We start from the raw sequence: 26041 nt of genomic DNA, 5'->3' as shown, positions 1-26041 counted from the left end.
AAATTAATTTTTTTTTAATTTCGAAATTTAGTTTGATATTATTTTTTTATTTATTTTTAAAATTATTTTTTTTTAAATTAATTTTCATTAATTATTCTTTAATTTATTAATTAATTATTTTTTTTTAAATTGAATAAATAAAATTGAAAATTAAACTAATTACATTTATTGATGATATTTGTTTTTTTTTTAATTTCAGTTCAAATTTGATGAAAAATATCAAAAAAGGCCTTAAATCCTTAAAATGCAAAAAAAATCTGGATCAATTATTTTAATCATCACAAAATTTGAGAAGCTTCATAAAAAATAGCAATAAATGCATCTTGATGATATGCAGCGGCACACACACGCGGTCGTCTTAAAAAGCATCGCACACACACAAGACGAAGGGGGAGAAATATCGTGACACTCGACACGCACAAAAGGTTTTTACGATTTGTTTCTATTAATAAATCATCCTGCACTTTTCTCGCTCTCTATCACGTTGCGTTCGTTTTATCCCCACATGACGATGATCGTCATCATCATATCCTATTATAGAGATTGAAATGCAAAAGAGAGTAAAAAAATGTTTTTTTTTTCAACTTTTATATTTATGACGGCACACACACGATATATTTATGGGAGCGATATGGGAACTTTCATCAGGCCTATAATACTTCCGTTATTTTTTTTATCATCATCTCTTTTGTTTTTATGGACTTTTTTTTTGTTGCTGCTGCTTAGGTAGCATCAAGAGACTCCTGCCAGTCGTCTCACATAAATATTACGTCAATTTCTTTTTTTCAGGCGTCTTTAGTTTCATTCACACCGAAGCTCTTGAAATTCGTGAGACATTTCATGCAGATATCGACAAATTGCAGCGACAAAAAAATTTTTGATGAAGGCAGGTTACGGAAAAAAAAGAAAAAAATAATGAAAAGAGACGTCTTTCAAAATATGTCAAGCTCGGAGTTCATTATTTGTCACCTTTTTGATTGACAGCTGGTTGACAAACGATCTTCTTCAATTTTTTTCGTTGTTCACGTGACAATTACTCGAGTGTTTTGATTGAAAAACACACACAATGTCGGAAAAAAAATTATGTTTGGAGTTCAATTTCCGATTTAGAGACAAAAGTTCGATCGTATTTTAGGGAGAAAATTATTTTTCAAAGTATCAAAAATTTAAAAAAAAAAATTTTTGAAAAAATATTTTTTTTATAAAATTTTAAATTTTTTTAATATAAAAAAATTTCAAGAGAAAAAAAATGAAAAAATTGAAATTTTAATTTATTTTTTTATTTTTTTTATTTAATTTAAATTTTATACGAAAATTTTATTTATTTTTAAATTATAATTTCCCTAAATTTTGATTAAAAATTAAATTTGAACTTTTTTAAAAATAAACTTGCTGCAAGAATTTTTTAATTTTATTTGAATTTAAAAATTAACTATAAAAAATTAAAAAAAATTCCAAACCCATTCATTAAAAATTAATTTTCTTTTTAAATTAAAATTTAAAAAATAATTTACAAAAAAATAATTTGGTATATTTAAAATTTTAGATTTTGTTAAAAATTTGTTAATTTAGAGCTAAAAATAATTTATTTAAAATTTTAAAATATTCTTAATTAATTAATTTTATTTTTTAAAAATTTCAATAATATCACAAAGTTTAAGAAATTTAAAAAAAAAAATATAATTTTTAATTTAATAAAAAATTTATATTTTTTTAATATTTATTTCTTAATTTTTTTTAATAAATACAATTTGAAAAAAATTTTAATTTTCTAAATTAAAATTTTAAAAAAAATAAAATTTAATAAAAAATTAAAAAAAAATAAAATAAATTTAAAAAAACATAAAAAAAAATATTTTACTTTAAAACAAAAATTCAAGCAATTTTTTTAAATTTTTCATCTCTTAAATTTTTTTTTTCAGAATCAACTTTTAAATAAAAAACGAAAATTTTTGAAGCCTCATAGCTTGAAACATCTCACAAAAGGTAAAAGTTTATAAAACACACACCGGGATTTTCGTCGCGCCGTCGTCTTATTCTCATCAGTGCCTATCATGAGAATCATCGCCGTTGTCGAGTTAAAAGTCACGTAAAAAATGTGAAATTTATGAGGCGACCTCCTTCCGAAAAAAAACTGAACTCACAACAAAAAATTTATTATTATTATCATCAATGTTGTTTATAATCCCTTCATTATTGGGACTGGCACACACATGCGACGACGACGACGAACGCTGACGATGATCAAGTTGATGGTTAATGAACTCGAAAGTCATAAGCTTGTTTATGTTTCACAAAAGAAAAAAAGGATCTTGAACTCTCGCTTCATCGTCTATGCGAGAATCACTCAAATTTTCTTCCAAGTCATAAATTTAAGATGTCTCATGCAATTACTATCACATAAATTTAAACACACTTAAGAACTTGGTCAAGTACGTGTCTCGTCGTCGTCGTCATGCCGAAGGAGAGAGTGAAACTTTTGTGAAATCCATCAACTTTTCCATGGAAATTCCATTAAAATACAATTAAAAATTTAAAATATGTAGGAGGAAAAGTTTTTCATCGCAGTTGTGTGCATGCGGCATGATGTCGTGTCTTAAAGGGTTTAATTAAACGTTTTTTTTTTTGCAACGAAAACGGCAAGAAGACAAGAAGAACATGGAAGATGGAGCGAAGAATCGTGTCTCCTCACACAACATAAACATCGTTCAAAATATTATAATAATTATAGTTGTTCGCATGTTCCATCCTCTCATCTATTCTATGCTCAAATCAGTGACGGGAAAATTTTGAAGACCTGAGGTAAGTAGAATTATTTTTTAAAAAATAATTAAATATTTTTTTTCAGCCTCAAAATTATTTCAATTAATTCAAACCAAGTTCAAAAAAGGCTCAAAATTTATTTAAATTTATTTAAATATTTTTTTTTTAATTTTTTAAATTAAATTAATTTTTTTTAAATTTAAATAATTAGTTAATTTAATTAAAATTATTTTAAAAAATTAATAAAAATTTATTTATTTTTTTTTATTCAAATTTTTAAATTTAATTCTAATTTAAATAAATTTAAATTTTATTTTTTTAACTAATTTAATTAATTTATTAATAAAAAATTTAATAAATCAAATTTTAAAAAATTAATTCACTAAATTTAAATTAAAATTAATTTAATTTGATTAAAAAAATATTATTGAATTTAATTAAAAATTTAATGAATTAAATAAATTAAAATTTTTTAAAATTAATTAATTAAATAAAATTAATTGTTTAAAATTAATATAATTTAATTTATTTAAATTTAATTCAATTAATTATTTTTTTGATTTAAAAAAAAACTATAAATCCCGTCACTGAATAGAATATTCAAATCATAAAAACGGATGTTTAGTGCAATTTTATGTAAAGCACGTGTTTAATTCTCCGAACGATGAAGAAACAAACAAGATGTGTACCAAACCATGTTTTTACCATGAATGGTCTTGATCTTTGACATTCAATGTACAACAATTTAAACAATCTTTTATGCCCTTTTAACAAAAAAAAAACTTTATGGGGCTCTTCTTGTAGTCATTATCAAAACCCATAAATTACAGTCCCTTTAAATAAAACGACGATAATTTTTTCCGGGAGAAAATGAAATCGCTCTAATCCCGTTTTATGCGTTTAACTGCTGTTTCTCGGCTCATTTGTGATTTGACGTGACGCAACGGCGGAAAATGCATCCGCGCTGCAAGTCAGAAGAATTTCTTTGAAACATTGAAAAAAAAGGAAGGGTGTCGACGCGCAATAACCATTTGTTGTTATGCCATGTCGAACATTAAATTGTCTAAATCAATAAAGGAATGTTGTAATAGTTGTTAAAAACAAATATAATGCTTTTAAAAAGGTGACGATGACATTAATCGATTGCTGTTATTGTTTACTCTCGTCGGGGCGAAAAGTATTTCGGGGAAATTTATGAACCTTTTCAATTAAATGGTAGAAATTTGTCATCTTGAAATTAACTAATTTGAATGTTATTTCGAGTTTTTGTGGAAATATTAATAAATCACGCGGAATTTTGTGTTGAGAGGAATTTTCTAAAATTATTTATACGAAATTTATTTTTATTTTATTTTCACAGAAGGAAATTGCAAGAAATAAAAATGATTTATTTTTTTTAAATCGAATTTAAATTATAAAAAATAATTTGCAGTATTGAATTTATAGAAAAAAATCAATTGAAAAATATTCAAAAATTTTTTTTAAAGAAAATAAAATCAATTAATTATTTTAATTATTTAAAAATTGAAAATTTTAATTTTTAAATAAAAATTTTTTAAAAATTTAATTAAAATTAAAAAAAAATATTTTTTAAAAGTAAGTTTTTTTATAAAATATTTTTTTTTTATTTAAATTAATTAATTAATTTTAGTATTAAATTTAAATAAAAAAAAAAATAATTAGAAAAAAATTAAAAATTGAAAAAAAAATAAAATTAATTTAAAATTAAAAAAATTTTTAAATATATTTTTTTTTATTATTAAAATATTTTTATAAAATTTCAAATAATTAAAATTTTTAAAAATTTTTAAAATTATTTTCAAATTTTTAAAATTATTTTATTTGATTAAATTTTTTTAAATTTTAAAAATCAAAATAAAAATAAAATATTTTTAATTATTGCATTTTCCTAAATATGAATCTTTTTTGACCTGTGACAAATATTTTTTGAACGAATTTAAAAAATTTTCCCATTTCCTGTTGATTTTTCTAATTAAGATTGATTCAAAAATTAATAAATAAAAAAATCGCGCTTGTTAAAATTCCTCATTTGCTGGGCAGACAAATAAATAAACATTTTCCGTGACATTTTCATCCAAAACAATCGCCACACGTCGTCGACACACATATATTTATAAACTTCAGACCAGATTCCGCGTATTTATTTGCAAAAAAAAAATATATGTTTAGATGTCTATCTCGCGCAAGGTTAAGAAAAGTTTCTCCGTCGACGACGACATCATTAAGAGTCGAAAAAAGTCTTCCGATATCACGAAAAAAAGATTATATCGCGACAGATTTCGGTCCCTTTTGGCATCCTGATGACGAGCTGAAGGAATTTACACGTCAATAGCGATCTCATTTGCGTCGATTTTTGTTTTGTTGCTGCTGCTGGGGCGCTAAAGTTCATTTACCTAAACGCATTAGGGAACAATCAATCAATTTTTGGTATTTTGTCTCTTCGTTTATTTTTCTTCCGTATTTTTTTTTATATTTATTTCCTCCCTTTTTATGGTATAAGAAGCAACACCCATATAATTACTTTGTAAAATTCTTACCTTATTGTCGCTTTATTGGGAAGAAAAATTTTACATCATCATCGCCGCGTCGTCAGTGAAAGCAGCAGAAGTAATCCAATATTTTTTTCGGTGTGCGTGCGAGGTAATTTATTTCAAATATTTTGGTACGTTTAAAAAACAGCATCTAACAAATTACCGTCTTTGTTGAAAAATTTCTTTTTTTTTTAAAGCAATTAGTTATTTATTATTTCGTTTTACTTCCGATTCGCGTTGAATGTTTAAAACTTGGCTTCCGATTTTTCTCTTCGTCTTTTCATAAAATATTATTTTACTTTAATACTAATAAAAATAATAAATAATCATCATTAACACTCGCGTTTTCTCGACATTCCAAGTCGCGACTTTTTTTTATTTATTTTTCCACAGAATTTAATTTAATTTTATTTGTTTTTTTAATCAAATAATTTTTGTTTTATTTTTTTTATTTATTTTTTAAATTAATTTAATTATTTTTTATTAAATAATAATAATTTTTGCACACAATTTTTTATTAAATTTATTTAAGGCACTTAAACACAAAGAAAAAAATTCACACAGGAAATGTTTAAAATTTCATTATTATTTAATTTAGGAACTTTTTATGAGGTGAAATTTCACAAGAATTGTGAAATATTTTTGGCACGTGTATGCGCGCACTGCACTCCGGCAAGAAGAAATTTCTCCAAACGAAATTATCTCCTCCGAATATCGAACGAAACTGATTTTAAAAATTTTCTGTCGCACTAATAGAACCCTTAGTTTCGGAAAATTTTTCATGTGTTAGTGTAAAAGTTAAAATAAATATTCTTTTTTCTTGTAAGAATTGAAAAAAAACAATCCTCGACTTGAATACATTTATACAAACGCACAACATGTTGCACGGAATGTCTTATAAGATTTTTCTTTTATTTTTGTTCTAGCAGTTAGAATTTTTCGTCTGTGTCTGTAGAGAAATTTATTTTCAGAGCAAAATGCGAGAAAATTCTCTTTTGAAGTTGTTTTATGTTAATGAGTCACGTGGTTAAGGAAGGTCAGTTACAAAAGATTTTTATTTAAAAAAATTTTTTTTATTAACTTTTTTTTATTTTTCAAGGTTTTTTTTCGATTTTTCTTTATTTCTAAAAAAAAATGTAAAAAATATTTTTTTTAATTTAAAAAAAAAATAAAAAAAAAAGTTTTCACTTGGAACTGCCGGGTATTGATCCCGGTACCTCTCACATGCTAAGCGAGCGCGCTACCAATTGCGCCACAATCCCATATACTAAGAGAGATATAAAAGTCGTATTTATACTTTTTTGTTGTACTGAATCGAGTTCATACAATGAAGCATTTTACGTATGGACGATAAAGTAGAGCAAGGGAAAAATTTTAGATGGGGTTATATTGCGACATATTTTCGAATGCTTTTTTGGTAAGGTTTGAAAAAATGGCGCGAATTTCCTTTTATAGAAAAAAAAATATTTTTCTAAATTTAAAATAAAAAAAATTAGATTTAATTTTTTTAAAATTAATTTATTGAGTATTTTTTGATTTAATTTATTTCTCAATTAAAATTAATTGATTTATTTTTTTATTTATTTAAAATTATATTTTTAGTTCAAATTATTAAATTATTTAAAATTATTAAAAAAATGTATAGATTAATTTTTTAAAATTTATTTTAAATTATTTTTTTTAGTTCAAATAAATTAAAAAATTATTTTAAAAAATTTATAGATTTTTTTAAATTTAATTAATTTAATTAAAATTTTTAAATTTTAAATTTTTTTATTAAATTATTTTTTATTTTATTTAATTTAAATTTTATTTTTTTTTTAATTTAATTTAATTTTTTTATTAAAATATAAAATAATTTTTTTTATTTATTTATTAATATTTTTAAAAAAATAATTTTTAAATTATTTTTGAATTTTTATTCTAATTTTTTTTATTTTATTTTAATTTTAATAATTTTCAGTTTTTACTATCTCTGACACCTTTTTATCAGCTAATGAGTGAAATGAGCTGTCAAAAAATTTTTGATTTATTTTTTTGCACGTAAATTTGTTTGACCCTCATAAAAGCCGGCATTTTTGATGAATTGTCAAAATTTAAACAAAAAAAAATCTCAAGAAGATAACAAAATTCCTCTCATTCTCCAATTCTTCATAAAAAATTCTTACAGACAACATGTTACGTATTCACGTGTAGTGTGTTTCGTCAAATCATATATGTTAAGTAATAATTGTACAGTGACCTCTTCTCCCTCTTTTTGTTTATTTTCTCTTTGAAACACATTTTTGACGTCAGTTTTGTCGCGAACTTCCTCGTGGTGTGTTGTCTTTGTTTTGTTTTAAATTAAAATTTATAATTTTTCGACTTACCTTTATACAAAATGGACACAAAAAAGTATTTTTTCCAATAATTAACAAGAATTTCATTAATTTTTTTTTTAATTTTTCAGATTTTTCAATGTCGACGACGATTTAAAGAAATTCCTGACTGCACCAAAAGGCTTCGCAACAAAAGCCATTCGCGCTGGACAAGAACCCGACCAATGGAACAGTTTAGCTGTCGTGCCTCCAATTAGTTTATCGACGACTTTTAAGCAACATGCGCCGGCACAAATTCAAGAAGGAGTAAATTTTGGAGAATCCTTATAAAATTTTTTTTTTAAATAATTTTTTTGAATTTTTTTTAGGGATTCGAATACAGTCGTTCGGGAAACCCAACAAGAAATGTCTTGGAAATGTGTTTGGCTTCAATTGAAAACGCTAAATATGGATTGACGTTCTCTTCGGGACTCGGAGCGACAACAACAATCATTAATTTACTGAAAACGGGCGATCATGTAATAGCCGGCGACGATTTGTACGGCGGCACGAACCGACTTTTGAGGAATTTTGTCGTTTCCATGGGCATCAAAGTAGATTTTGTCGATTTTTGTGACTTGGCTGCCGTGGAAAAGGCAATTACGAGCGAAACTAAGGTGATAAATTGCTTTAAAAGCAAAAAATTAGAAAATTTTCGTGATAATAATGAATAATTTATGAATAATTCTTATCATTTATTGTATGTACATCCAATTTAAATTAATTTTTATGGCAACCTCGACCTTTCGCGACATGTTTTGATACCAAATTATTAATTTTTTTGTACTTTTAGATGTTCTGGGTTGAGACTCCGACAAACCCCTTGCTCAAAACGTGCGATATTAAAGCGGTTTCTGCCGTCGCTCATAAATTCCCGGGAATTGTTGTTGTTGTTGACAACACTTTTCTCACGCCATATCTTCAAAGACCTCTCGAATTGGGAGCCGATATTGTCGCGTATTCTCTGACAAAATACATGAACGGACACACGGATGTCGTGATGGGAGCGGCGACAATGAACAACGACGAGTTGTATGAACGGTTGAAATATTTGCAAAATGCGACGGGAATCGTTCCATCGCCCTTCGATTGTTATCAAGTTAATCGTTCGTTGAAAACTTTGGACATTCGCATGGAGAAACATCGCCGGAGCTCGATGATTATCGCGAAATATTTGGAAGCTCATCCGATGGTTGAGCGCGTTTTGCATCCCGGACTCAAATCGCATCCGCAATACGAAATTGCCGTCAAACAAACCGGAGGGCATAGCGGAGTTTTTTCATTTTATATCAAAGGTGATGGAAAAGCAGCGAGTTTGTTGCTGAAAACACTCAAATTGTTCACGTTAGCGGAGAGTTTGGGAGGATACGAGAGTTTGGCGGAAATTCCGTAAGATTTTTTTTTATTTTTAAATTAATTTTTATTTTATTTTTTAATCATTTTTATAAATTTTTAATATTTTTTTTAAGTTTCATGTTAAACTTATTTTTTATTTTTTTTAAATTTCAAATATTTCTTTATTTTTTTTTAATTTTTTATTTTTTTTTTTATATTTTTTTTTTTTTTTTTTTTTTTTTTTTTATTTTTTTTTAATTTTTTTAAAAAAAATTTTTTGTTTCGTTGTTAAAATTTTTTGAAAAAAAAAAAATTTTTTTTTAATTTTAAAAAAAAATTAATAAAAATTATTTAATTTTATTTTTTCATTTAATTTAATTTAATGACGTCAATAAGTTTATTTAAAATTGAATTAAAAAAAATTCAAATTTTTGTAAAAAATATATTTTTAAATGCTTGTTTTTACTAAAAAAAAAATTCGAAAAAAAAATTTATGAACTATTGAATTTTAATATATTTTTTTTTATTTTAAATTTAAGCTTTTGAAATTTTTTTTAAATTTTTTGCCTCAATTTTAATTTTGAGAACTTTTTTTTAAAATTAAATTAAAATTATTTATTTTAATTAATTAATTCTTTATTTTTTTTAGATCGGTTATGACTCATGCTTCCGTTCCTCCCGCACAAAGAGCTCAATTGGGTATCACGGATAATTTGATTCGAATCAGTGTTGGATTGGAGGATCCAGAGGATCTTATTCAAGACTTGGAACAAGGTTTTGCTGCTATCAAAAAATAAATTTAGGAAAAAAGATAAAAAAAAAATTAAAAGGCATAAAAATCTAAATTTAATTAAATAAAAAGTTTTATTTTCATAAGTTGATTTAAAATCAGAATTTTGTTGAAAAAAAAAATAATAAAATTTAACTTTATACTTATTTTAAAAATTTTGTAATTTCTATAATTTTAAATAAACTGATAAAGTAAAAGTTTTTTAATTATTTTTTTTAATTTTTTTAGTTAAAATATTTTAATAATTTTTAAAAATGAAAAAATACCTTACCTTTGTGATTAGAAAAAATTAAGTATTTTTTAAATAAATTAAAAAAAATTGGTAAAAATTTTTTTTGAAATAAAAACTTGAAATTTTCTTAAAAAATTAAAAATATCAAAATATTTTAAAATTTTTAAAAATTAAAATTTCTTAAAAATGGATCATAAAAATTATTTTAAAAAATAAAATAATTCTAAGAAATTTATTAATTTTTAAATTTTTTAGAGAATTTTTTGATTAAAAAAAATCAATTCAAATTTTTATTCATAAAATTTTTATTTACAATTTTTTTTTTTTAATATTTTTACTCAACCGGTAAGTTATTCATGAACCTCAGGTACCTCGTGAGAACCGTTGGCAGCTCCAACGCCAAAATATTCTCGACAAACAATTTATTTTTGTAGTACAAATCCGGCGGAAGTCCCAATTTCCTCCCTTTCGCCAACAAAGCATCATAAATGCTCGATCTCACAACTTTCCGCGCGACTTCCTTCAGCGACGGCAAATATTCGGGTCCTTTCATTTCTTGCGGCAAATCCGCCGCATACATCAATCTTCGCGTTTCTGCATCCAGTTGCATGTTAAAAGTATCACAATACCGCGTCAATCGCACAAAATTGTCAGTACAAAAAGCCAAAACGATTTCCACATGTTTCAGTTTCCATTGACAGCCACTCCTGAGGAAGCTCAAAAAATGCCCGAAAGCGATGCTGTTGAAGTCAACTTTGTAATCCAAGTCCATCAGGCAATTGTAGAGCTTTAGCAGACGACGAACGTCTCCCACGGTAAGCGGATTGTATTCCATCTCCGCAATACTTGGAATGATATATTTGTCGGAACACGAGTTGATTTGTCGTATCGCCCCGAGACAATCCAAAAACACTTCTAATTTCACGGACGAGTCAAGAGCTTCGTGCAAGACATCGGGAAAGACTTCCGTGAATTGGCGATAATTAAATTGGGTGACTTCCCGCAGCCGTGGATTCAAAATCATGCAAAACGCATAAAAAATTGGGATTTCATCAACTTCGAAGGTCGCGATGAATCTTTTCATGACGTTAAATTGCGAATTTACGTCTTCGTTGTAAAAATCTTCAATTAATTTTCGCACCAAATCGAATCTTTCGAACACAATGGCATGCGAAAAAAGACTCAAAACGGTGCCAAAAGTGTAAAATCGCTCATTCACGAAATATTTGTCGCTCAAATAATCCACGCACTGAATATAATCCTCCGGCAACAAAATCGGGTCCTGATGATTGTGCAGCAACAAGTCAAAAGCCGTCATATTCAAGTTATTTCGCACAGAAATATCGATTCCCGCTTCATCTATGAGATATTTCATCACTGCGAGATTTGGGCGACAATCGGCATTGTGATGCAATGCAGTCCAACCATCGCAATCGACTCGCGAAACATTTGCTTTGCCCAATTCTACCAAAATCCGCACGATATCGAGTTGTTCCCATCGTGAACTTGCCTGTAACGGCGTGAATCCCCGCGAATCCGCAAGTTCAACTAATTCACGATCATATTCGACCAATTTTTTGACAGCTTTTGCTGAAATTCCCTCGCAATATCCCGTGAGAATCAAAAATAACGCACTGTCGCCAACGCGAGTCTTTACTTTTGTATCTACTTTCATGTAGCCATTGTCCAGCAATAACTCGATAATTTCGATATTTTGGACGCAACAAGCGGCGTGAAATGCCGTGTAGCCGTCGTTGTTTTGCACATTTATGTTGACTTCCTAAAAAATTAACGTCGCAATTTAATGAGGTGTTAATTGTTCGTGTGACTTGAATTTAAAAAAAAATATTTTTTTTTACCTTTTCCAAAAATTCCTTGACTTTGTCAACTTCAGAGCTGTAAATGGCTTCGAAGAATTTCGCATCTTGACACCTTTTTAGCATGTTGCCGCACTTGCAACCATTATTTTTCATGAATTAAATTTTTTTTAGATTTTTTGTTTGTTTTGTTTTTCGATTGACAGCTGATGAGAGAGATTCCAAGCTCGAGCTCGAGAATTGATGTTGGCTTGAAGCTCGAGATTTAATCGAGCAATTTTTGAAATTTCTAAATATTTTTTTAAAGATAAAAAAAAATAAATAAATTTATAAGAATAATACATATATGAAAATATTGAAAGAAAATAAAATCAAAAAATTTTTAAATACATTTTAAAAAATTTTATGAAACTGTAAAATTTCATTTAAAAGAAAAAATGAAACAAACTTTAAAATAAAAAAAAAAATCTTCACAAGTTCATTTTTTTTATTATAAAATTTATATTGTATTCGAAAAAAAATATTTCCATTTTACATTACTTATTGTATTTCTCCATTTTATGTACAGTTCTCATAATAAGAGGATTTTGACTTAAATTTTTTTTCATCAATTTTTTTCGCTAACATCTTTAAATGGCTCCTGTACATCGAAAACGCAAAATTAAGAAAAATTCCAAAACAAAAGTTGTTTCTAATGTTAAAACCTTTATTTTGAGACGGAGAACGGTAATATAGCTCAATTTTCAAAAATCTGTACATGAGCCCTCATAATAAGAGTATTTTGACTTAAATTTTTTTTTCAATTTTTTTGCTAACATCTTTAAATGGCTCCTGTACATCGAAAACGCAAAATTTAGAAAAAGTCCAAAACAAAAGTTGTTTCTAATGTTAAAACCTTTATTTTGAGACGGAGAACCGTGATCTAGCTTAATTTTGAAAAATCGGTATGTGAGACCTCATAATAACAGGATTTGACTTAAATTTTTTTCGCTAACATCTTTAAATGGCTCCTGTACATCGAAAACGCAAAATTTAGAAAAATTCCAAAACAAAAGTTGTTTCTAATGTTAAAACCTTTATTTTGAGACGGAGAACGGTAATATAGCTCAATTTTCAAAAATCTGTACATGAGCCCTCATAATAAGAGGATTTTGACTTAAATTTTTTTCGCTAACATCTTTAAATGGCTCCTGTACATCGAAAACGCAAAATTTAGAAAAATTCCAAAACAAAAGTTGTTTCTAATGTTAAAACCTTTATTTTGAGACGGAGAACGGTAATATAGCTCAATTTTCAAAAATCTGAACATGAGCCCTCATAATAAGAGGATTTTGACTTAAATTTTTTTTCATCAATTTTTTTCGCTAACATCTTTAAATGGCTCCTGTACATCGAAAACGCAAAATTTAGAAAAATTCCAAAACAAAAGTTGTTTCTAATGTTAAAACCTTTATTTTGAGACGGAGAACGGTAATATAGCTCAATTTTCAAAAATCTGTACATGAGCCCTCATAATAAGAGGATTTTGACTTAAATTTTTTTTCATCAATTTTTTTCGCTAACATCTTTAAATGGCTCCTGTACATTGAAAACGCAAAATTTAGAAAACAAAAAACAAAAAACAAAAAACAAAAGTTGTTTCTAATGTTAAAACCTTTATTTTGAGACAAAAATTGACACAGTTTTTGACACAGTTTTTTTGCTCTTGATTTAGTTTTTAAAACAAAACTATGTCAAAGAAAAAATTTTTTTTCAGTTTCAATTTTTTGGCAGTTTTGAGTTATAAAATGATTAAAAATGATAAATTAGAGCCCTCTGACAAATTTCTATCCATTTTTTGACAAAAATAGGAGTTTTTAAAACAAAACTATCAAATAAAATTTTTTTTCCAATTTGTAAATAGCTCAATTTTCAAAAATCTGACAAAATTGGCTTTGACACAGTTTTTGACACAGTTTAATCTTGATTTAGTTTTCAAAACAAAACTATGTCAAAGAAAAATTTTTTTTTCAGTTTCAATTTTTTGATAGTTTTGAGTTATAAAATGATTAAAAATGATAAATTAGAGCCCTGTGACAAATTTTTATCCATTTGGAGCAAGATTTGACAAAATAGCTTTGACACAGTTTTTGACACAGTTTTTTTGCTCTTGATTTAGTTTTTAAAACAAAACTATGTCAAAGAAAATTTTTTTTTCAGTTTCAATTTTTTGGCAGTTTTGAGTTATAAAATGATTAAAAATGATAAATTAGAGCCCTGTGACAAATTTCAATCCATTTGGAGCAAGATTTGACAAAATAGCTTTGACACAGTTTTTGACACAGTTTTTTTTGCTCTTGATTTAGTTTTTAAAACAAAACTATGTCAAAGAAAAATTTTTTTTCAGTTTCAATTTTTTGGCAGTTTTGAGTTATAAAATGATTAAAAATGATAAATTAGAGCCCTGTGACAAATTTCAATCCATTTGGAGCAAGATTTGACAAAAATAGCTTTGACACAGTTTTTGACACAGCTCAATTTTTAAAACAAAAATTGTCAACATGAGCCCTCATTGGAGCAAGATTTGACAAAAATAAGAGATTTAGTTTTTAAAACAAAACTATGTCAAAGAAAAATTTTTTTTTCAGTTTCAATTTTTTGGCAGTTTTGAGTTATAAAATGATTAAAAATGATAAATTAGAGCCCTCTGACAAATTTCAATCCATTTGGAGCAAGATTTGACAAAAATAGCTTTGACACAGATTTTGACACAGTTTTTTTGCTCTTGATTTAGTTTTTAAAACAAAACTATGTCAAAGAAAATTTTTTTTTTCAGTTTCAATTTTTTGGCAGTTTTGAGTTATAAAATGATTAAAAATGATAAATTAGAGCCCTCTGACAAATTTCAATCCATTTGGAGCAAGATTTGACAAAATAGCTTTGACACAGTTTTTGACACAGTTTTTTTGCTCTTGATTTAGTTTTTAAAACAAAACTATGTCAAAGAAAATTTTTTTTTTCAGTTTCAATTTTTTGGCAGTTTTGAGTTATAAAATGATTAAAAATGATAAATTAGAGCCCTCTGACAAATTTTTATCCATTTGGAGCAAGATTTGACAAAAATTGCTTTGACACAGTTTTTGACACAGTTTTTTTGCTCTTGATTTAGTTTTTAAAACAAAACTATGTCAAAGAAAAATTTTTTTTTCAGTTTCAATTTTTTGGCAGTTTTGAGTTATAAAATGATTAAAAATGATAAATTAGAGCCCTCTGACAAATTTTTATCCATTTGGAGCAAGATTTGACAAAAATTGCTTTGACACAGTTTTTGACACAGTTTTTTTGCTCTTGATTTAGTTTTTAAAACAAAACTATGTCAAAGAAAAAATTTTTTTTCAGTTTCAATTTTTTGGCAGTTTTGAGTTATAAAATGATTAAAAATGATAAATTAGAGCCCTCTGACAAATTTCAATCCATTTGGAGCAAGATTTGACAAAAATGGCTTTGACACAGTTTTTGACACAGTTTTTTTGCTCTTGATTTAGTTTTTAAAACAAAACTATGTCAAAGAAAATTTTTTTTTTCAGTTTCAATTTTTTGGCAGTTTTGAGTTATAAAATGATTAAAAATGATAAATTAGAGTCCTCTGACAAATTTTTATCCATTTGGAGCAAGATTTGACAAAAATAGCTTTGACACAGTTTTTTTGCTCTTGATTTAGTTTTTAAAACAAAACTATGTCAAAGAAATTTTTTTTTTCAGTTTCAATTTTTTGGCAGTTTTGAGTTATAAAATGATTAAAAATGATAAATTAGAGTCCTCTGACAAATTTTTATCCATTTGGAGCAAGATTTGACAAAATTAGCTTTGACACAGTTTTTGACACAGTTTTTTTTGCTCTTGATTTAGTTTTTAAAACAAAACTATGTCAAAGAAAAATTTTTTTTTCAGTTTCAATTTTTTGGCAGTTTTGAGTTATAAAATGATTAAAAATGATAAATTAGAGTCCTCTGACAAATTTTTATCCATTTGGAGCAAGATTTGACAAAATTAGCTTTGACACAGTTTTTGACACAGTTTTTTTGCTCTTGATTTAGTTTTTAAAACAAAACTATGTCAAAGAAAAATTTTTTTTTTCAGTTTCAATTTTTTGGCAGTTTTGAGTTATAAAATGATTAAAAATGATAAATTAGAGCCCCTGTGATAAATTTTGATCCATTTGGAGCAAGATTTGACAAAATAGCTTTGACACAGTTTTTGACACAGTTTTTTTTGCTCTTGATTTAGTTTTTAAAACAAAACTATGTCAAAGAAAAAATTTTTTTTTCAGTTTCAATTTTTTGGCAGTTTTGAGTTATAAAATGATTAAAAATGATAAATTAGAGCCCTCTGACAAATTTCAATCCATTTGGAGCAAGATTTGACAAAAATAGCTTTGACACAGTTTTTGACACAGTTTTTTGCTCTTGATTTAGTTTTCAAAAAAAACTATGTCAAAGAAAAAATTTTTTTTCAGTTTCAATTTTTTTTTCAGTTTTGAGTTATTAAAAATTTTTTTAAACCTACAAAAAAATAAAATTTCTTGAATTCGTACAATTTTTTTTACTTTTTTTAAAAAAAAATAATTTTTACTTCAAACTCCGAGACTCGAGCTTTGTAAAAGTCGAATATTTGCAATCTCTCGTTCATAAATTGTCAAATTAGCTGTCATCAATAAAAAAACGTAAACAATCGATAAATATTTTCTTCGTTTTCCATTTCAAACAATTTTCTGCCTTCAAAAGGAGTTTCCTCATCAATTTAATGCAAAAAAATGTCAAAATAAATCCAAAAATTGTGAAAATTTGTACGTCTCATCTGTAAATTCAAGCAAATTTGAACGAAAGCCCGTTCAAAAAACCTCACGAGGCAAGTTGTTTTTTTATTGTTACAGAAAAAAAAAGTTGTTACGATGCGACTTTTGCGAAATTTACTCACTTCTGTGCCCGCATCTGACGCCAAAGTCCTTACCAAGGGGAATATTTCTCCAATTTATTATCGAATTCTCTCGAAATTCCCGCTTCCGTTGTCCTTTTGCTTCGGCTACGGATCCGGCGTGAAGGAACAATTAGGTTATGACAAAGCCACGAAGCGAAAAAACATGATTGACTTAATTTACTGCGTGGATAATGCGCATCGATGGCATGCGGCGAACTTGGAACGAAATCCGGAGCATTATTCGGCACTTGCGACCTTCGGGAGTGATTTTATTGCGAGTTATCAGCGCAGTAACTTTGGAGCTCGCGTGTATTTTAACACTTTGGTGCCAATTGAGGAGGAAAATATCATGATAAAGTACGGCGTTGTCGCGACAGACGATTTAATTGAGGATTTGTTGGATTGGCGGGATCTGTATATCGCTGGAAGGCTCCATAAACCCGTTGAAATCGTCAAACCGCCGACAAATGTGAAGTTGGAGAACGGAATTAACAACAATTTGAAGAGTGCGGTGCATGCGGCGTTACTTTTGCTGCCAGAAACCTTCACGGAATACGAATTTTACTTTTGTATCGCGAGTTTGAGTTACATGGGCGACTTCCGGATGACTTTCGGGGAGAATAAAGACAAAGTTAAGAATATTGTGAGACCGCAACTCGAAAGTTTTCAAAGTTTGTATGCGCCAACGTTGAAAATTTTGTCGGAATATGTGAGATTTCCCTCAATTGACGGCCTGGAAGTGAATTGCAAACAAGATTGCAGCGGAAAAGCGATCATGCATCATCTAAATTCGCTCCCAAAATGGCCTCTTCGTAATATCGTGAAGGAATGGAATCGCGGAAAGTACAAACAAGACACGGAAGATGTCTTGAGAGCCGTCGCTCATAGTCCCGAGTACCAAAGTGTCGTTCGTCGCAGCTTAAATGCCATCGTTTTCCAAAGCAGCGCCAAACAATCGCTGAAAAATGTTCCAACAGCGGGTTTAGGCAAGTCCCTGAAGTACAGCTGGGCTAAAATCCAAAAAATGTTACAAACGAAATCTAGTCAGTAGTTGCAAAATGTTCAAAATTAGTCTTCAAAAGTTCCAAAAAATTGTTATTTAGTTAAATTTTATTCCTTAGGAAGTATTATTTTTAAGGTAAAACCTAAATTTTCCCGAATCTCGAACTAATCTGATGAAATTTTTCTTTTTTTTCCGCAGAAATGGCATCAAGTTCAACCTCATCCTCGGAATCCGACGTCGAACGAAGTCGTCATGTCACGTCGAAGCACAAACGCAAAGAGAAATCACACAAAAAGACGAAGAAACGATACAAGCATCGCTCCGATGACGACGAAAAGGGATACAAAAAGTTCAAAAGGAAGAAGGAAAAACGCGAAAAGCGTGAAAAACGGAATTCGAGTGATGACGAAGACACGAAAAAGCCTCAAGCAGCAGGTCCGAGTGTCGAATGCCCTCCAAAAGTTGACGAAGAAAGGTGAGAATGTGAATGATATGCGATTTTGGTACAGCGATAGTGTCTGCTTGACTTGTATAGTCGTTAGCGTAACAGACTCGCGTGCGAGGGGTGTCGAGTTCGATACCTCTCAAGGGGATTTTCTGATTTTTGCGATGATAGTCTTCAGGGTAATTTACGTCTGATTAACCATGACGGATACTCTATAGACCGACGCGCAATGGTCTGTTGAGCAATTATCAGGAAAAATTTCTTTTTTTATTTTTTTTTATGAAAAAATTTTTTTTTGCTCTTCTTTATCGACTTTAAGTTGGAATTATTTTTTTTCAATTTTTTTTTTTTATATTTTTTAAAACAATTTTTTAATTTGCTTTTAAAAGTTAAAATTTTTAATTTAATAATTATTTTATTAATTTTTTTTATTTTATTTTTATTATTTTTTTGTTCTTTTTTGCCTCAAATCCAATTCATAAAAATTTAAGAGAAATATTTTATTAAATAAAAAATACAAATTGCCATGAAATTTGGATATTTTTCATGAAATTAAAAAAAAAATAAATTAATAAAAATATTGAATTATTTAAATTTTTAAAATTAATTTTTTTTATATAAAATTTTTTGTATACAAAAAGAATCAAAAAAGTAATTTTAAATAATTCAATATTTTTTATTTAATTTAATTTAATGAAATTATCATGAAAAATATTTAAAAAAATAAATATTAAAAGTCGTTTTTTCTGTCAATTATTAACTAAAATAATTGATTTTTAATTTATTTATTTTACTTATTTTTTTTTTTTTTTTACTGATTTCAGAAAAAAAAATTATCCAAAATTTTCGTTTTTAATAATTAAAAAATTTTAATTCATTAATTATTTTTAAATTAATATTTATTATTATTATTTAATGTAATTTTTCATAAATTTTTAAGTAAAAAATTTAATTTTGAATCTTTTTGTACAAAAAAAAGTTTTTTGCCATAATTTAGTAAAAAAATTAGATGAAAATCAACTATTCAGTTGAATAATTTTTAAATTTTTGAAATTTTTTTTTTTATTTTTTAAATTTTCTTCTTATTTTTTTTATTTTTTTTAATATTTAATGTGTGTTAATGACTTTTTATTCAGTTTCAAGCTTAAAACTGCTCAAAAAAGGACTTGCAAAATTTTTCACGATTTTAATTTAGCATGAGGAAGAATCGTGAAAAATTTTATTTGTTCGAAAATTGAAAAAATATGAATGGAAATCATCTTCAGAATGTCTTTTTATTTAGTTTCAAGCTTAAAATTGCTCAAAAAGTTTTTAATTTTTTTTTTCATTTCAAAATTAAAAAAAAATATATAAATTTATTTTTTTCAATTTCAGAAATATCCCCAATGCCGAAGTTGACAACTCTTACGGTCCAGCATTGCCTCCGCATCTCATGAAATCCCAAAATCCGTCTCCAGCAGAGCCAAAAGTGATTGGTCCTGTCATTCCATCGCATCTCTTAAGCGCCGTTCAAGCATCTCATGACGAAATTCAAGTACAAGAACCCAACTCCGAGCCTCAAAATGACGAATCGCCCAACGACGATGACGACGACGACATTCTCGACACTGTTGGTCCTCTACCCGGCGTCATAAATCCCGAACTCGAACAACGCGCTCTCGAAATAAAACTCGGGCATGTTTCGTCAAGTGCGAGCGGCGACGCCAACAAGGAAAAATCTCGCGACGAATGGATGTTGGAGTTGCCCGAAGTGCGCGGCGTGACAGATTTGGGATTAACAGCGCGTCAATTTCGCACGAAAGAACGCCCGGATTTTAGTGATCGCAGTCAATGGACTGACACGCCCGCCGACAAGGAACGCAAAAAGCACGGGCAACCCTCAGCAAGGGAAATTGCGAAAGAAGAGGAACGTCAACGGGAGCGACAAGCGATTTTGAGTCGCGATGCGGAACAAGAACGCATCGCAAAGGAACACAAGAAAAAACACAAACGCGACAAATCGCTGATGGATTTGCACGAGAAAAAACTGAAAAAAGCGAAGAAAGAGAAGGAAAAGGAACCCGAGGTGCGACGTCCTTTCGACAGGAATATCGATCTGGCGGCAAATCGCTTCGACGAGGCACAGAAAAAGTCGATCATCAAGAAGGCGCAGTTACTTGACACGCGATTCTCGAGCGGAGCATCCAAGTTTTTGTAGTTTTTTTTACGTTTTTTTTTTATTATTTGAATACTTTTGAGATTTTTTTTTCGATTAAGTTTTAGCTCGTAATACAATACAATAAAAAGTTAAAAAAAGGAAATTATTTAGTCTTAAATTGATTATCGGGCGGCAGTCTCTGCTTGAATCACCTTTGAGGGGCAGGTTTGGGCTTTGGCATTTTACTCAGCAGCTCCTGAATTTCCTTTTTCTCGTCGAAAGTCTTCCATAATTCATACAAATTCGTGATAGCTCGAGCGATTTCTTGTACTTTGTCCATATCGACATTCAGCTCGGCGAACCATCCTTTGAGGTCTTTTTGTAATATCACACAGGCGATTTGGAGACATCCAATAGCGATCTGAAAAATATTTTTTTAAAATAAATTTAGCTTCTTTGAATTTATTTTAATTTTTTTTTTTTATAAAAAAAAATAAAATCATTTTATTAATTTTAATTAAAATTTTATCAAAAATTATATTTTTAATATTTCTTTAAAAAATAGCTTAATTTTTTTTTACAATATTTTAATTTTTAAAAAATTTTTTTAATTTTAAAAAATTAATTTTTAATAATTAATTTAAATTTTTTTAACTAAATTTGACCCGAATTTAATTTTAAAAAAAATTAACTTTGAAAAATTTTAAAAAAATAATAAATAATTTTATTTTATTTAATTTTTAAAGAATTAATTTTATTCTTGGTTAAATTAATTAATTTTCAATAAACAATTTTTTTAATTATTAAAATATTAATTAAATTTAAATCAGTTTTTATTAAATAAATTTTCTTTATTTAATTTTATGTAAATTAAATTTTTAAATTTTTTTAACAGTTATTTTTTTATTTTTTTCTAATTTTTTTTATATTTGCTATTTATTTTAAATAAATTTTAACCAATTAATTTATGAATAATCTTCGAAATTTAATTTAAATTAAATATTAAATTAATTTAAAACTAATATTTAATTTAAAATTATTTATTTAATTTTTATAATTTTTTATCGGTTATTTTTTTTTTATTTAATATGTTCTAAAAAAATAAATTTTTAAATTAATAATTTTTTTTTTGAATTATTTATTTTTTTTTTTATTATTTTTAAATTAATTTTAATTTTTTTTTCTATACAAGATAATTTTAAAATTTTAATTAATATAAGAACGTAAAAAATAATTAAAAAATATCAAATTTTATATAAAAAGTTTTTCAAAAATTTTTTTTTCTAAAATATATTTGTGTTCCAAAAAATTTAAAATAAATTTAAATATGAAGTTTTTTTTAGAAAATTTTCAAAATTCTCACCTGATACGGCGGATAAAGCAACGAAACATCCGTCCTCAGCGAATCATTAATAATTCTATAAGTATAAGCGAGTAACTGATCCTCTCCCTGCCCAATGTCGTTGACCATTTGTATCAGCGGGCGATACGGTTGGTACACAATCAGACAACAATCCAAGTTTTCCAACAAATAAAACTCGCATTCGAGGATGTGGTTCGTGCGATACGGAAATTCCTGCGAATATGCGTAACTGAATTTGTTCTTGATCACATTTTGACACGTCGAGATGAGACGCGAGTTGGAAATGACTCCGAATTCCTCAACTTTGCTCGCGAGGAAGATGCAAGTCGGACTCAGCAAGAGCGGATCGATGCTCTTGAGGGAGTTGCGAGAGTAGAAACGCTTGAAATAAACGGTTGCCGTTGCGATAACTTGCTGTTTGAGCTTCAATTGTTCGCCGAGGACTTGAATTACGTTCGCGAAGAAGATGAAAATTTTTTGGTATTCTTCTTCCGAGAGGATTTGCAGGTCGTTTTGACGTTCTCGGATGAGATCTTGTTTGTCGAGGATCCATTGTTGATGATGAGAGCTTTGCCAGAAGTTGCCTGCCATGCTTTGAGGCGATTTGTGGGCGAGAAATGCAGAAAAAAACTGAAAAATGCGAGAATTTGTTTGGGAAAACAATTGTCGGTACTCTAACGGAGGAATTGAAAACTATGGATTTAGGCTGTTTCAAATTTTTATTTTTTTCTTATTATTTTTAGGAAGGGGAAAATTTTTTAAAGAAAAGAAAAATATCAGAAAATTTTTAAATTAAATTCAAAATTTAAATTTTTAAAAATATTAAAATAGAAAAAAAATTTAATTTTAATTAATTAATTTAATTAATTTTAAATTTTTTTTTATTAAAAAATTGCCGAAAATTGTAAGTTTTTAAAAAATATTTCTTCAAATTTTACATTATTTTTTAAATTTAAGTTTTTTTTTGTTAAATTTTTTCATCAATTTTTTATTTTTAAACAAAAACAATTAATTTTAATTAATTAATTTAAAAAAAAATAAAATTAAAAAAAAAAATAAATGACCTTAAAAATATTAAAACACTTTAAAAATGATTTTTAAAAATTATATTTAAAAAAATTTAGCACATTTTTGCAATTTTTAATTAAAAAAAAATAAAATTTTAAATAAATTTTTTAATTAAAATAATTTTATTTAATTTGAAAAATGGTTTAAAATTTAAAGAATATCAATTGAAAAATTAAAAAGGTTGAAAATTTGGAGTTTTTAAAGAAATTAAATATTTTTTTACAAATTTTTTGGAATTCAAAAAAATTTTTTTGAACGGGGGATAATTCAAACAATTCAAAAAATAAAAAAAAAATTTAAACAGCCTTATTCATTTTCATACTTCTCACATAACCTCCCGGCAAAATGGCTTCGATACAGCTGTTTTATTCTTTTTAATCATTTTTAGAATAAAAATTGCATTAAAATTGAATTTTTATGAAAAAACTTTACATAAAATACAATTTTCAACATATCTGAAGTCTCCAACTTTATGAAAAGACCTTTAAATTCAAATTTTTTGCAGAAATTTCACACGAAAAATTTACTTCAGATTAATTTTATTCATTATTTAATACAGAAAAAAGCAGAAATCGAGGGAAATGCAAATCTTAAGTCGTTTAAAGTCCTCCTCGAGATCGTCCCTGCCCTCCTTGCCATGCACCTGTTTTGCTTCCGCCTGGAGCGCCGCCTTTTGCAGGACCGCCGGGAGCTCCTCTGCCTCTTCCTCGAGCAGCTAAAACAAAAAAATGACATTTTTAGAGAAATTTCTAACAAATTTCATCGCAAAAAACTCACCTTGCGCTCGCAAAATCGCCGATTTTCCTCGTCCCGCTGTCCCTGAACGCGTTCCCTGCTTCTTGAACATCGGCGCGTTCTTCAGCATGTCGGGCAGTATCAAAAATCGGATCTTCGAGCCACGAATGTAGACATTTTCCAACATTGCTGTGCGCCCATCGCGATACGTAACGTTGATTTGTGTCATTTGGCAGTTCATGTTGTCCTCGGCTTCGATGAGTTTTCCGCGATACACTTCTCCGGTGATTGTTTCGCAAGTTACGATATGCCCTTCGGCTTCGTGCAACACCTTAATTGGGACTCCAATCGACATCTTTTACGATATTGTAGATAATTGCGGGCACAATGGAGACTTTAAACACTCGGATCCAGTAGCGGGGCTTCAATTTACGCAAAATTTTCATAAAAATACGTCGGGCAACAGCTCTTGAGGTTCGATAAACAATGCCAAACGTTTTGTTGAGACGACTGAAAGTGATAAAATTGAATTAGCGGGCATCAAAATTAATTGAATTAGCAAAATGGCGAATTTAAACAGTAAATTTTTGTTGATGTTTTGCATTTTTGAGCACCGGAAAACGTTTTTCACGAATTTTTTCATTGAAAATTGATTTTTCTATTGAATTTTTAGTCATCTACGTACTGAATTTCCATCTGAAATCGAAAATCTCTTCGAATATATTCCAAAATCCGTAAAAACATCAAAAAATATTAAAAAACGATGGCAGATAAAAAGGTTAGAACAAAATTTTTAAAAGAAATTTCAATTTTTCATTAAAATTTTCAATTTTTCATTCCAGCAACAAGGAGGCGGCGGAGAAAAACGTCGCAAAGAATCAATTCTCGATCTCAGCAAATACTTGGAGAAGACAATTCGCGTCAAATTCGCTGGCGGGCGGGAAGCAGCTGGAGTTCTCAAAGGATACGATCCCTTGTTGAATCTCGTGTTGGACAATACAGTCGAATTTTTGCGAGATCCAGATGAGCCATATAAACTTGCGGAAGAAACAAGAACATTAGGGTTGGTTGTGTGTCGAGGAACTTCGGTTGTTTTGATTTGCCCGCAAGACGGCATGGAATCGATACAGAATCCGTTCGTGCAGCAAGATGCATAAAAAAAGAAAATATTAAAAATATAATTTTTTTATTATTTAAAAAATAGTTGAAAGGTGTTTTCTTGTTTCGAGAGAAGGTTTTGATAAATTTTAATTTTTAAAGGGCTTCATTAAAAAAATTAAAAATAAAAATTATAATTTTAAATTAATTTTTTTTAATAAATATTTTTTATCTAGAAGAAAATATTTTTTTAATTTTTGGAAATATAAATTTCTTAAAACATTTCAATTTTTTTTAAATACTTCGAAATAAATAAAAGAAGAAATATTTAATTTTCTATATATTTTGACAAAAAAAAATTAAAATAAAATTATTTAAAGATTTAAAAAATTTTTTTTTTGTCAATTTTTCATAAAATATTTCAATTTTGTTATAAGTAAAGCATCGAAAAAATTTTTAAAAGACAAAATATTTGATTTTCTTTGGATTTAAAATTTTTTTTCTCCTATCTTCCAATATTTTGAGAAAAAAAAATTAAAGTACGAAAAAAAAAAAATTAATTTTATTTAATTCAATTTAATTCAAAAAATTTAATCAATTAACTAAATAATTATTTTTTTAATTAATTAATTTTGAATTTTATTTCTAATTAATTATTTTAAATTAATAATTGTTTCAAAACTGCAGTTGAAAAACTTTTTATAAGAGTCAATTAAAATTTAAAAAAAATAATTTTTTTTCGTTTTTCTTAAATTATTCTTACCTGACGCTCAAGTTTGATTTTTTTTCATTTTTTAATGAAATTTTTTATCATTTAAAAATTTAAATAATTTTTTTTCTGCATCAAAAATAATTTTTAAATATTTTTTTTTTCAACGAAAACCAATTTAAAAAAAATTATTTACCTCTTTCGATTATTTTTTTATAAATTTTAAAAAATATTTCTCACTTAAATTTTTTTTAAATAAAAAAAAACACTTTTTTATGGATTTTTATTCATTTTTATTAATTAAACTTATAATGTGTGTGTGTTGTGTTTATTTATTTTACTATATTATGCTTCTTATCCTTCATTCCTTTATATTTTTTTATTATTTAATTTTATTATTTTTTTTTATTATTAATTTAATTTTTAATCATACGGGAATTAATATACCAACATTTTGTACATTATTTTTTTTTATATAAAATTGAAGTTACAATGATACAGTTTTTTTCTTGTTTCTTTAGATAGAACAATAGATGGGCTTAGCGTGGGAATTTTTTTTTTTATTTGATCGGGATATGGAGGAGAGTAAAATTATGTACATTTATTTTCTTTATATTTCCTTTAAAATGATTTATTTTTATTTGTTTTACCTGAGTTTTGATTTCAATTCATGCTAATCGT

General features: G+C 27.1%; 7 protein-coding genes and 1 non-coding gene across 9 annotated transcripts; 4 read left to right on the top strand and 4 right to left on the bottom strand.

Annotated features, from left to right (window-relative positions):
- Window positions 1–6504: 6504 nt before the first annotated feature.
- Trnaa-agc (transfer RNA alanine (anticodon AGC)) lies at window positions 6505–6577 on the bottom strand. The gene has a single exon. It is a non-coding gene; the product is annotated as a tRNA-Ala (tRNA).
- Window positions 6578–7581: 1004 nt separating this feature from the next.
- On the top strand, window positions 7582–9883 carry LOC134833031 (cystathionine gamma-lyase-like). The gene is made up of 5 exons (XM_063847188.1): window positions 7582–7709; window positions 7765–7939; window positions 8002–8289; window positions 8466–9061; window positions 9657–9883. Exons 1-5 carry the CDS (start codon window positions 7696–7698, stop codon window positions 9802–9804), a joined length of 1221 nt encoding a protein of 406 aa, XP_063703258.1. The 5' UTR covers window positions 7582–7695; the 3' UTR covers window positions 9805–9883.
- A 475-nt stretch (window positions 9884–10358) lies between these two features.
- Window positions 10359–12045, bottom strand: LOC134836318 (uncharacterized). Its single transcript, XM_063851539.1, has 2 exons — window positions 11889–12045; window positions 10359–11809 (listed from the first exon to the last, which is right to left on the bottom strand). The coding sequence occupies exons 1-2, from the start codon at window positions 12000–12002 to the stop codon at window positions 10364–10366; spliced, it is 1560 nt and encodes a 519-aa protein (XP_063707609.1). The 5' UTR covers window positions 12003–12045; the 3' UTR covers window positions 10359–10363.
- A 4515-nt stretch (window positions 12046–16560) lies between these two features.
- LOC134827016 (GPALPP motifs-containing protein 1) lies at window positions 16561–20570 on the top strand. Of its 2 annotated transcripts, none has more exons than XM_063839541.1 (3): window positions 16561–16733; window positions 18004–18280; window positions 19625–20570. In XM_063839541.1, exons 2-3 carry the CDS (start codon window positions 18006–18008, stop codon window positions 20445–20447), a joined length of 1098 nt encoding a protein of 365 aa, XP_063695611.1. In that variant the 5' UTR covers window positions 16561–16733; window positions 18004–18005; the 3' UTR covers window positions 20448–20570. The 2 variants fall into 2 exon arrangements, with proteins under 2 accessions (XP_063695611.1, XP_063695612.1); XM_063839542.1 differs by lacking the exon at window positions 16561–16733 and adding an exon at window positions 17821–17940.
- Window positions 16777–17853, top strand: LOC134837843 (phosphatidate cytidylyltransferase, mitochondrial). The gene has a single exon (XM_063853235.1). The coding sequence runs from the start codon at window positions 16777–16779 to the stop codon at window positions 17851–17853; it is 1077 nt and encodes a 358-aa protein (XP_063709305.1).
- A 25-nt stretch (window positions 20571–20595) lies between the features above and the next one.
- LOC134827018 (cyclin-C) lies at window positions 20596–22418 on the bottom strand. The gene is made up of 2 exons (XM_063839543.1): window positions 21751–22418; window positions 20596–20808 (listed from the first exon to the last, which is right to left on the bottom strand). Exons 1-2 carry the CDS (start codon window positions 22339–22341, stop codon window positions 20596–20598), a joined length of 804 nt encoding a protein of 267 aa, XP_063695613.1. The 5' UTR covers window positions 22342–22418.
- Window positions 22419–23337: 919 nt separating this feature from the next.
- Window positions 23338–24054, bottom strand: LOC134835491 (small nuclear ribonucleoprotein Sm D3). Its single transcript, XM_063850406.1, has 2 exons — window positions 23596–24054; window positions 23338–23533 (listed from the first exon to the last, which is right to left on the bottom strand). The coding sequence occupies exons 1-2, from the start codon at window positions 23906–23908 to the stop codon at window positions 23418–23420; spliced, it is 429 nt and encodes a 142-aa protein (XP_063706476.1). The 5' UTR covers window positions 23909–24054; the 3' UTR covers window positions 23338–23417.
- A 69-nt stretch (window positions 24055–24123) lies between these two features.
- On the top strand, window positions 24124–24754 carry LOC134835596 (U6 snRNA-associated Sm-like protein LSm7). The gene is made up of 2 exons (XM_063850521.1): window positions 24124–24331; window positions 24396–24754. Exons 1-2 carry the CDS (start codon window positions 24317–24319, stop codon window positions 24708–24710), a joined length of 330 nt encoding a protein of 109 aa, XP_063706591.1. The 5' UTR covers window positions 24124–24316; the 3' UTR covers window positions 24711–24754.
- The last annotated feature ends 1287 nt before the right edge of the window (window positions 24755–26041 follow it).

This window comes from Culicoides brevitarsis, chromosome 1 (assembly GCF_036172545.1).
Source record: "Culicoides brevitarsis isolate CSIRO-B50_1 chromosome 1, AGI_CSIRO_Cbre_v1, whole genome shotgun sequence".
NCBI classification, from domain to species: domain Eukaryota; kingdom Metazoa; phylum Arthropoda; class Insecta; order Diptera; family Ceratopogonidae; genus Culicoides; species Culicoides brevitarsis.
Note: the sequence above shows the minus strand (reverse complement) of the source record. Positions and strands in the feature narration are given on the sequence as shown.